A 12,281-nucleotide genomic window follows, 5' to 3' on the forward strand; every position below is an offset into this window, starting at 1 on the left:
ACACAGAAAAATCCAGATGCAGGAATCTGTGCGTACTCCAACTTCCACGTTCTTCCGCTACATAAATCCCGATTAAGCGTGAAAACTAACGCTCGTGCACGCACTTTATGTAACGCCCCAACTCCTCCCAGAATTACGCCTATTTGAATATGCAAATCAATATAAATCGCCCTTAAGCGCAGCCTTCTGTGAAAAGACAATGGGAAAAGCATGGGGAAAATATAAGAATTTCAGCGAATACCAAGTGGAGGCAAAGGAAAAACATACTATTTGTTCAAATAAACCGTGGTATAATCAACAAAAGGAAGTTGATCGAGTGACATAGCGTGTTGGATAAACTTGAAAGCTCACATCCACAAAATCGCACAGTGCCGGAAATAAAAAAGAAGTCACATATCAGTCGACGTGAAAAGCCGAGTTGTAAGCCCACTGTCTGAGTGTCATATGAAAGCTTATTAGGGTACAGAGAAAAAAGGCACACGGTGGGGAAAAAGCACGAAATGTCAACTTCAATCTCGACATTTCCACTTTAGTCACGTAGTTTATTTTGTCATTAAAGTAGAACATCATAAACTTCATCTTAAAATCGTTTAATTAACCAGTTCCTCATATCACATCGTAATTAAAGTAGCACGTTAAATGCTTTGTTTTGTATTTGATCTTCTATGTGCTCTATGTGTGTGAATCACTACTTGCTTCTTAAACCGGCTCTCTTCCTCCAACTGGACACAGAATCCATTACATTCGTGATATTACAGCTCTCTGAATAACTAAAATACTGAGATGTATACGTGATGTCATTTTCATGATGATAGGAGTTAAAGCACGTTATTAAACATGTGTTTCACTTCAATGAAATGATTTATTGCAGCAGTACTCAGGGGCTGCTCTAGGCTTGTAGTGGCACTGGGCAGAGGAAGAATCGGTGGCTCCTTCGCCCGCCAATTTCATGCACGGTGGATGGCCATGTCCGTTGCAGACACTGCATAGCCGCCTCGTGCTCATGACACAAGCATTTAACTTTTGCCGAAATTTGTTGCTGCGTTGTTATTTTCTCTTTCTGTTTTATATTCAACTAGCAGAATGCCTGCGCTTCGCAGCGGAGAAGTAGTGTGTTAAAGAAGGTACGAAAAAGAAAAGGAAAAATTAAAAAAATAACGTAACATGATTGTTAATGTAATTGTTTTGTCATTGATGAGTGTTGTTCTCATATCTATCTATATATATATATCTCTATCTATCTATCTATATATATATATATATATATATATATATATATATATATAGCAAAATACCAGCTTGGCAGCGGAGAAGTAGTGTGTTAAAGAAGGAAAGAGAAAGAAAAGGAAACATTTTGAAAATAATGTAACATGATTGTCAAAGTAATTGTTTTGTGTATTTGGTGGCAGCGTCACAAACTTATTTTCGTCTAGCTGCATCAGAAAATGTACCACAACGTCTGACACGCCTCCTTTTTATTGTTTTCTCACAGCTTGGATTGCTGCTGTCATATATATATACACACACACACACACACACACACACACACATACATACATACATACATATATATATACATATATATATACACATACATATCTTCATATACACACATATATTTAGTCTGCGTGCATATTATGAACTATCGTATTTGTTCAAGTTCTATTTAAATTTTAAATAGAAGGAATTTTTATTTAGTCGACAGAAATATCTTTGGTAGGAATGGTAAAAACAGACAGGAATATTATTCCTGAATAAATCAACTCAAACCTTAAACAACTTATAATATTTTGCTCTCCATAAAAATATATCCTGTCTAAATTATACAAGTTAGAAATAAAGTAAACATTAAAAGAACAAACATTCAAATTTCTTTACTCTTATGTAATTTTATATAAAAATAATCTTAGATTTTAAATATCCCAAAAGATTTTGCTCTCCATAAAAATTTATCCTGTCAAAATTATACAAATTCAAATATGAACATGCTGCATAACAAAACCTGGAAATATAAATAAAATGTGTTCCTTTCAGCAATAACAAATCAAATCATTCAGTTGTCTTTGCTCATATGTCATTTTAGAGCTGGACGCCTGGCATCTTTTTTTGGCAACAAATTCTTTCTGTTTGGTGTGAGGTTCTGTGTTGTGGAGATTCTCAGGATGGATTGCAGGTGCTCATCAGTGAGGCGACTCCTGTGTGCTGTTTTGTTAGTCTTTATCACTGAGAAGAGCTTCTCACACAGATATGTGCTACCAAACATGCACAAGGTTCGAGCCGCATGTAGACGGACTTTTTTTGTTCTTCAAAGTCACCAAAGTGCAGTGCAAACTCAGTGCGCTCAGTTTATCAGCAAAGTGCGTATTTGGGAACACCTAGTGACGACTTGGTTTAACATTACTTGGCAACAGGGAAAGTGGGGCAAGGTGCATTTGTGTCTCCCATAAAAGCAGCTTCACTTGAAATCACTTTGTGATTGTGCACGGTAAAACGTCCGCTGAAGTGTCAGATTCTTATTTAATTATTCTGCTTTCTGTATCTTCTGCATTGCATTCAGGTTACCCTGATGTTTTGTCTCATAGTGCCGTCTTAGATTAAATTCTGTAATTACAGCCACATTAGCTCCACAAATGAGACACACGGGTTCAGTAAACATATACTCAGCCTCCCATCGGTTTTAAAGGCTCTATTTTCAGAATCAACTTTTCTCTCAGCATCGTGTGAGCTAGCTTCGCAATAACTTGCAGCATCATAAGCTAGACTTGATTAACGCGTAAGTGTTAGGCAAGGCAGCTGAAGCGCTGCATTATGGGATCTGTAGTTTATTGTGTTACCAGCGCTTCATATACCTGGGCCATTAATAACAATAATACAGTATATAAAATGATCTCGGGGCGGATATAATTACACCGGGCGGATGTGGCCCGTGGCCCTTGAGTTTGACAAATATGGACTAAATAGAACTTGAAAAGATATATTTTTTGAAATGTGATCGCGCAATTCAGATAGAGTTGACGCGCACTACAGCCTGCATCCTCCCCTCGCTCTTACTTTTTTACCGTTCATCTAATGAATACACTGAGTATGGCTTTACCAAAACAATCATTGATGGCGAATAAAGTATCCATTATTCGAGTATGTAGATCGGGATATATATATATATACATATATATATATCCGCGTATCGCAGCGGAGAAGTAGTGTGTTAAAAAAGCTAGAAAAAGAAAAGGGAACATTTTAAAAATAACGTAACATGACTGTCAATATACAGTATTTGTTTTGTGAGTGTTACTGAGTGTTGCTGTCATCAAGGATTTGATTATCATTATTTCTTTCAATCAGGCTCGTATTTGTAGGATGTGTTGTGTTCAAGTTACATTCCGTGTTTGTCAATCGTTGTAAAGATGACAGGTTTCTTTCATCGATTCGTTTCTTACTGCATCAATAAACAGCTTGTCTTCTTCTTTATCTGAGACCTGACACACTGCATGCACGGGTTTTTTACACTGTCTTCCTTTAGCGGGACATTGACTTTTTCCACCGTGTGCTTTGTTTCCGCAGTAGCTGGATTTATGAATATGCTTATCAGACGCTTCATATTTTTTGCTGCCTTTTCAATTGTGTAATTCGGTTTTTGTTCAGCGCTCTTTGGAACTGTTGCCTTTTATCTGTGCACTGCGTCAGTTCACGTGAGCCACTCGGTGTACATGCATCGAAGGTTCCCAGCTGTGCTGGTGCCATCTCGTGCTATGTCCGTGGCTGTATTTAATGTTACCTTAGTCCTGGCACTTAAAACTTTCTCTCGCAGTTTCGCTGAGTTTGTGTCAAACACCACCCTGACCATCTCATCTTCCTCTCCATAAACACAGTCCTTCACCCGTGAATATTTAGTGGGAGTTTGCTATTGGATTGCCGCTGACGGACGGCCTTATATGGGCCTGTCTATGAACTTAATTTAAAGTGTAGGTTTACATCGTGCTTTGTTTCCGAAGTAGCAGAACTCATGAACATGGTTGTATATGTCACTCACTCGATTCTTATTGTTTCGCTGCCTTCTCAATTATATAATGCATGTTTTCTTCAGCGCTTTTTGGAGGTCTTCCCGGTTTTCTATGTACTGCGTGATTACGTGGGATGCGTGATGATGTCACACGAAACTCCGCCCCCACGGCGTTCAAGCTCATCTCCATTACAGTAAATGGAGAAAAACAGCTTCCAGTTTTGACCATTACGCGTAGAATTTCGACATAAAACCTGCCCAACTTTTGTAAGGAAGCTGTAAGGAATGAACCTGCCAAATTTCAGCCTTCCACCCACACGGGAAGTTGGAGAATTAGTGATGAGTCAGTGAGTGAGTGAGTGAGTCAGTGAGTGAGTGAGTGAGGGCTTTGCCTTTTATTAGTATAGATATACTGTATATTGACGTAGCCGTCACTGCAGTCAGTGCTTTTCTTTCCCCAAGTAACCGATCGCCAATCAATCAGCTCTGTAATAGACGTTAAGCCTAATTCTTCAAAATGTTTAAAGAACATTAAAATATCTTCGTAGTACATGTTTAATTATTCTATCCTTAACAACACTCCCAGTGAAGAATATAGATTATTTAAATGAAGTTAAAGTTTTATCTGTATAATTTAACAAACATATTTTGCTGCATTTCACCTTAAAAATGATATCGTCATCATATGTAAATACGTGCTTTATAAAGAGGCTCAGGTTGTACGATATTATAACTGTAGTGCAAGCTTACAGTGGGGTGATTGTACTTATAAGTACAAACAGTTCTATAAGGAAGATGGACTGATTGATTGCATTTAGAGCTCTTGGGATTAAACTGTTTCTGAACCGCGAGGTCTGTACAGGAAAGGCTTTAAAACGTTTTGCAGTGGACTGAGACAGCGTGTCCTTGAAGCTGTATACCGATAATTCTCTTTCCGATCAGCTGCTGCTGTGATTCTCACTCAGATACAGTGATATAAACACTCCGAGTGGTGCATTGAGAGTAATATGGAAAAAGATGATCCGCTGTGGCAACTCCTAACGGGAGGAGCTGAAAGAAGAAGAAGAAAAATAAGAAGAAGAGGAAGGTGCAGTGAGAGTAACAACGCTAAAGCAGTTATGGTATTTGGAATACTATGGCTGTTCCCTGGACCATTATATTGTTACGAGTTAATTACAATCAGATGCATTACACTAATAAACAATATGCGGTTAGTTTCGGTGTATTTATAAAGCTGCGTCATGAAAATAATGAGTAATCACACAGGAACAGTACCATTGCTTTGACGCTGGGTGCCGCCAGTCTGCAAAACTGAGCTGAGAACTTGCGTACGACAAGGTATGAGGTACTGTGGAAAAGTGCGTGGCTTTATGCCAAGTGTAGGTTTTATACATCGCGATTTGAACGTGGAAAAGTTCTTACGTAACATTTCTGTGCATACGCACCGTTTATACATGAGGCCCCAGGCCAGTACTTCTATTTACCAGTCTTAATCTGGTTATTACATTTGAGTGATTTATAGAATTCTCAGAATGATCAATGATCTCTTTAAGCATTGCTGATAGACAATGTTATTGTTCGGTAGGGCATCACCGTTTTAACTGAATAAGCCAAAATTACTGTTTTGCGCTTCCTGTAATTTTAAATTTGGCCACAGAGTGTCCTCATTTTTAATAACCATGCATTGTAATTAAGTTCAAAATCCCCTTGTTTATTCAAGAAGAGTACAGGTGAATGAATTGATGGCTAGGAAGAAATCAGCCTCACGAATTTGAAAAAAATCAAATCAGTGTGCTGAGCCAAATGATTTAACCAAACTTATTTTGTCAACTTAGTAAGAAGGTTGTTGTGAAATATTCTGAAACAATAACTTGCATAGTCTTTTGTACATACTGCAATCAGCTGGCTGTGCAAGTTTAGGCAATGCTGATATCACATGTGCTAAAGGCTTGTCTCACCAGCCATTAATTACTGGTGCTTTTTGATTTGGAGAAAGCACTAAATTAAAGTAGGGCAGCCTAAGACGATGGCACTGTTATGCAGCCATTCCATGTTAATTATGTGAACACATGTTAATAATCTGTAGCCCATTTGAATTTATGACTGTTTCAATTCATAGATCTCTTTCCCTTTAACAGACCTCTACTCTGCATAGTTGAGAGTCAAGCAACTAGCAAGAGTCTAGATTTGTGTCATTCAAAAGACTAAAATGCCTTTGATTGGTTAGAGTGGCAGTTGCATTCAGTTGCTTGCTGTAATGGGTGAGCTTTGGGCAATGCAGCTTTTTCCTGGAAATGGAGCAACAGGAAGACATAGAGAAGCAAAGAACGTGTGAGTAGAACAAAAAAGAACAGAGTAGTAGAGCTCCAACATTCTTGGAAAGAAAACAAAAGAATGGAATTGAAGAGAAAAAGGAGAGAAAAGTGATTTTTTAGCCAACCTGCTAAACTTTGGCAGTAAAGCATTAACAACGGCATCTAAGTTACTAAATAAGTAACTCACTGACTGTTCACATAAAGTACAGTTTAAGCTTGCATTGCTAAAATACAGTATCAATCCATAACAGATTTCTTTTAATTTGCAGTAATTACAATAATGAAAAGCCTGGTACGTATAGAAGACACCACAGTGCCCAGTTTGGAACAGACAGTTTACCTGTTTCCAGAAGAACTCTTCACTGGTGAGCTGTGCAGAATTCTTCACCCTGCGTTTGAGAAACATTTGGCCTCAGCGCTGTTAAGAAGGTCTTGTGCAGTGCAGATGAGGCGGTTGACAGAGGTAACTTTTCTTTTTTTTTACTTAGCTGTGTAAAGAGGCCATTTGAATATTTTTTGATCACAATGCTCACAAGCTCCAGGTACAGGCCTGCAGCTGCTGTGTGGGTGTGTATGAATACTTGTGGATGGCCAATACACTGGTTAATTATTCATTTTATTCAGGATTGTGACTTTTTGCTGAAATCAGCCAAAGATGAGATTAATATATGTAACATACTATTGAAATTGTTAACTTTACAAAAGTTTGTGATCAATAATTGTTTAATACGTATATTAATATGTATATGTATATGTAGACACATAAGGATTTATCCCAACAGGAAACCCTGGATGATAAGGGAGGTCCAGAGTCTGCTGAAAGCCAGGAATACTACTTTCAGGTGTGGGGATGGAGCTTTTTACACTATAGCCAGAGCGAACCTGAAGAGAGGCGTCCGAGAAGCCAAGGCAGCGTACAGAAGGAGGATAAAGGACCATCTGAGGAGCAACAACACCAGGCAGGTGTGGCAGGGTGTCCAGCACATCACGGGCTACAAATCCAGCAACTCCTCGGCTGCTGAGGGAGACACTTCTCTGGCAGAGGAGCTGAACATCTTCTTTGCCCGCTTTGAGGCGACACCAACAGCAGCTCCATCACATCCACCTTTTCACAACCGCAACATACTCATGGTAGAAGAATGTGAGGTGAGGCGGTTGATGAGGAAGGTGAACCCGAGGAAGGCTGCAGGACCTGATGGTGTGGCTGAATGGGTGCTGAAAGCCTGTGTGGATCAACTGGCCATAATCTTCAACCAGTCCCTATCCCAGGCCACTGTCCCATCCTGCCTCAAGTCCTCCATCATTGTTCCACTGCTGAAAAATTCCATCACGAACAGTCTGAATGATTTCCACCCAGTGGCCCTCACATCTGTCATCATGAAGAGTTTTGGGAAACTGGTGCAGAGCCATATCATCGCTTGCCTGCCAGCAGACCTGGAACCTTTTCAATTTGCTTACAAAGCAAAGGTATCCACGGAGGACACTGTGGCCACAGCCCTTCATGCTGCCCTGACCTACCTGGAGTAGCAGGGGAGTTACGCCAGACTGCTCTTTGTGGACTTCAGCTCGGCTTTTAACACCATCCTCCCACAACAACTGGTGTCCAAACTGGCAGATCTGAGACTTCCATCACTCAACTACAGTTGAATGCTAGACTTCCTGTCTGCTTGCTCCCAGAGGGTCAGGTTGGATCCCCACACCTCCGCTGTTCTCTGCCACAGCAGGGTTGTGTGCTCAGCCCGCTCCTGTACACCCTCTACACATATCACTGTGTCCCCACTCACCATAGCAACAAGATTATAAAGTTCACAAGAAGGCAAGGAGGGTGAGCTGGTATACAGGGATGAGGTGGAAAGGCTGTCAGAGTGGTGCAGAGTCAATAACCTGCTCCTCAACACCACAAAAACAAAGGAGCTTATTATTGACTTCCATCCACTATATCCTAACTACAGGGTCACGGGGGTCTGCTGGAGCCAATCCCAGCCAACACAGGGCATAAGGTAGGAAACAAACCCCAGGCAGGGCACCAACCCACCGCAGGGTGCACACACATACACTTGGGACAATTTAGAATCACCAATGCACCTATCCTGCATGTCTTTGGACTGTGGGAGGAAACCCATCCAGACATGGGGAGAACATTCAAACTCCACGCAGGGAGTACCTGGGAAGCGAACCCGGGTCTCCTAACTGCGAGGAAGCAGTGCTACCCACTGTGCCACCATGCTGCCCATTATTGGCTTTAGAAAAAACAAAACTGACATCCAGCCACTCATCATTGGCGAGGCCTGTGTGGAGAGGGTCCCGGTGTTCAGGTTTCTGGGCATTGAGCTGGAGGATGACCTGACCTGGAGCGCCAACACCAAGGAGCTCCTGAAGAAGGCACAGAAGAGACTGTATTTTCTGAGAATCTTTAGAAAGACCCATCTTCTAAAAAATCTGCTCCTTGGCTTTTACCACTGTTCCATCGAGAGTGTGCTTACATACGAACTGTGTGTGTGGTACGGCAGCTGCACTTCCTCAGAAATGAAAGCACTCCACAGGGTCATCAGGACAGCGAAGAGAATAACTGGTTGTACCCTCCCCACTCTGGAACAAATCTACACCTCCTGATCCTACAAAAAAGCAATACTCATTTCACAGGATTCATCACATCCTGGTCATTGCCTCTTCCAGTTTTTGCCATCAGGCAAGAGATACAGAGCAATGAAAACCAAGACAAACCGCCTTAAAAACAGCTTTTATCCAAAAGCAATCATGGCCCTGAACTCAGAATAAAACTGCTCCATATCATTCTCCTAATGGGCAATGCAGACCTTAAGTCAACCAGTGCAATTTGTATATATAACAAGTGCAATTTGTATATTTTGTAAAGTATTTTTATTACTATTCGGTTTGTTATTATTTTCTCTCTTCTTGTCTTTTTAACTTGTAAGCTGGAGGGCTGATCGCACCCTTTGAGGACAGAGACACCCCTGGGAAAACCCCTGAAACAGCTGACAGTCGACCTTCACATTGCTCCTTACCCTCCTTACCTTATTTGCGCTATAACGCGTGATAAACCTCGTGTGCGGTACTCTGCTTACTTAAAAGCCTTGTACAGCACCTGTCAGCTTTGGAATTGATTGTTTTGCTTTTATTTCTCTCTCTCTCTCTGACATTCTCTGCTCCTAGCGGAACTTTCATCTCTGACTTGTCATGGAGCGTTTAAAGTTTTAAAAAGAGACAAATGTTTTTTTGCAGTGTTTGAATAAAATTCCTGTTTTGTACAACCTCCTGTGTTTCTGTGCAAATCTGTGAGCGTGACAAGTGGTACCAGGAGTGGGGTACCACTCCCTATCCCTGATCTGAATGTCCCGTTTCATAACCGTCTACAGTACATCCTTTTGCCTTCGACACCTGAAAATTCAAAGAATGTGCTGACGAAGATGGATCCATCCAATGACCCAGAGATGTTCCTTTTTGCCTTTGAGCAAGTGGCGACTTTATTGGGATGGGACAAATGACACTGGGCCGTTATCATTACACCTTTTTTGTCTGGGGGTGCTCTACTTTCCTTACAGAATGTGCCTCACGATAAGCTCGGCGATTATGATTTCCTGAAGCAACAATTTGTTCTACGTAAGACTGTGACGTTTTTGGCGAAAGGTTTTGCCCTTAACGACTGGAAACTAAACATGGACGGTCTCATCTGTGCGCAAATTTAAGGTTTGATTCATAAAGTGCATTGCTGGTTTGAGGGGGACGTGATGGGGCGAATTGTGGAGAAAGTTGTCATGAATATATCATTGGCCGGGATACCTGCAGTTCTTCAAGATGAGTTTCTGCGTCATGATGTTGAATCATTATTGATTATGTCCACACGACTGGAAGGTTCTCAGACCGCTTGGAGAAAGAGCGGTGGGTTTGGTGCTGTTCACAAACTACGAAGGAACGTCAAGAATGACTCTTGTCACTTTGATCGACGGCTAGAGCAAAGACAAGCTGCAGGACCTGACAATCGAATGGGGTCAGGAAGGCCTCCTGGGAATCCGGTTGTTGATTAGGTGCCCAATTCTGGGGAGACAGGAGCAGGCTACGGAGGCCGTGGACGTCGCAGTGGAGCGGATCGAAGATGGTTCCGGTGTGATCAACCTGGTCACATGGCAAGAGAATATCACTTGTCTCCAGCTCAATCAATGGAAATTGGATTGGCCGAGGTTTGTTGCTCAAATATTTCCTATTTTTCAGATAAAAAAGACAAGGAATCTCAGCATTATTGGACTCAGTGACCTTTGTGTTGTTAGACGGGACTGTCTTGATGACAGATGCATTAATGACACTGAGACTGTAAAGATACGCTGTGTACATGGTGATTTTAAAGACTATCAGACATTGCTTCTTCCTTTGACTTATAAGGGTCGCCACTTTAAAATTTGGTCTGCCGTTTTGGACTCCTGCCCCTGGCCATTATTCATAGGAAGTAAGAATGCCCTTTTTCCTAAACTAATTAATATGTAGCAACCGCAAGATACGGGCACGCGATTCCTACACTTCACAACCCAAAGGGAAGTGGGCGATAATAGAAGGTTAAAGTAGCATTACCATATTCGGTCATAGGCCCCTCTTGTCCCCTATGCATGTCCTTATATAACTGGCAAAAAATCTCACGCAAAGGAAAGTGGGACTGAAAAATATATTAACATTTACTATTTACATTTACTTGCCCGGTGCCTGAGTGCTCATTAGTGAACCCCTTTCCCAGACGCCCTCCCCAGTGCCCAAATCCGAATCCCCGGTTTGACGTAGACAATAAACAAAAGAAAATAATAAAAAAAAACGTTCTCCGAAAACGCCAAAAAAGAAAAATTTACTTAATCCACATATAAGAAAAAATAAATCCTGCAGTTCAGTTCCTTCCATAGGGCAGTAGGAAAACACAACAGTCCTCTGGTGGAACGGCTTCTCCGCAGACTATCACAAAGAAATGCAAATTCAGGAATCTGACTCACCAGACGGGAGCACCCGGAGAACACCAGAGAATTATGGCAACCTCACGCCGCCAACAGGCAGCTGGAATATTTACCAGGCAGGGTCCTCCCAGACTGGAATGTCACCAAAGATGCCTGAAGGGCTATTTACAAACACCCTTCCAGCCAACATAATAAAGTGACAGACAGTCCAGGAGGCCAACCCGACTGTCAAGTTATGTATCCTTGCTAAAAATAAATATCGGACACCATTTGTGGAGCCACCTATAAATCTCAGTGGGGGGAAGAAGATGAAGAGAAAGAACTGGTGGCGGTCGGGGAGAATCTAGAGCCCCAATTAGATATTGAACCCGATCTCTCCAGTGAGACTGAGGACACCCCTCCCAATTTCCCAGAGTGGCAGGCAGGCCCATCTACATCTTCTCAGATTGCAAATGCCTTCGAACACAAACCGAGCATTAGCGAACCGTCAGATTTTGTGCGCTTGCAGCATGCTGATACCTCATTAAAATATGCATTTAAACAGGCTCGCTCTGCCAAAGACTCTTATTACCAAGAGCGTGATTCTGGGGGCTTGAAAACCCCACACTTTCTAGAAAAGGTTGCCTTTTCAGAGTGATTTCAGATAATTTAATGGGGGATTTTATTGAACTAGTTGTACCTGGAGTACATATGGAAACTTGCATCTGGCCCACTCTTACATCTTGGGAGGGCACCCGGGTGCTGATACGACCATAGAGCAGTTATCAAAATGATTTTATTGGCTGAATATGGGAAAAGATGTTGAACGGTTCTGTACTGCATGACCTGACTGCCAGATCGTCTCCACTTATAAACCTCCCCGGGCTCCCCTTTGTCCTATGCCTATTTTAGAAGTTACCTTTCAGTAGGTGGGATTAGATATTGTAGGCCCTTTACCTAAGATTAAAAATGGGTACCAATACTTGCTGTTTTTGGTTGACTATGCAACACGATATCCAGAGGTGATTGCTTTGA

At 41.6% G+C, this 12,281-nt stretch overlaps 1 protein-coding gene across 4 annotated transcripts in view; it reads left to right on the forward strand.

Moving 5' to 3' along the window:
- The window catches only part of LOC120533797, a 74,384-nt gene extending 66,075 nt beyond the window's left edge, over nucleotides 1–8,309 (forward strand). For 3 of the 4 annotated variants that reach the window (XR_005634625.1, XR_005634626.1, XM_039760761.1), the window contains 2 exons: nucleotides 6,585–6,778; nucleotides 7,098–8,309. Coding sequence is in view for 2 of the 4 variants with exons in the window: in XM_039760761.1 (XP_039616695.1) it covers nucleotides 7,108–7,842 (735 nt within the window). In the remaining 2 variants the exon portion in view is untranslated. Of the gene's footprint in view, nucleotides 1–5,429; nucleotides 6,779–7,097 lie in introns of those variants that run through there. The other variant, XM_039760770.1, reaches the window with a different exon arrangement.
- Nucleotides 8,310–12,281: the final 3,972 nt, after the last annotated feature.

Source organism: Polypterus senegalus, chromosome 1 (assembly GCF_016835505.1).
Source record: "Polypterus senegalus isolate Bchr_013 chromosome 1, ASM1683550v1, whole genome shotgun sequence".
Classification (NCBI taxonomy): domain Eukaryota; kingdom Metazoa; phylum Chordata; class Cladistia; order Polypteriformes; family Polypteridae; genus Polypterus; species Polypterus senegalus.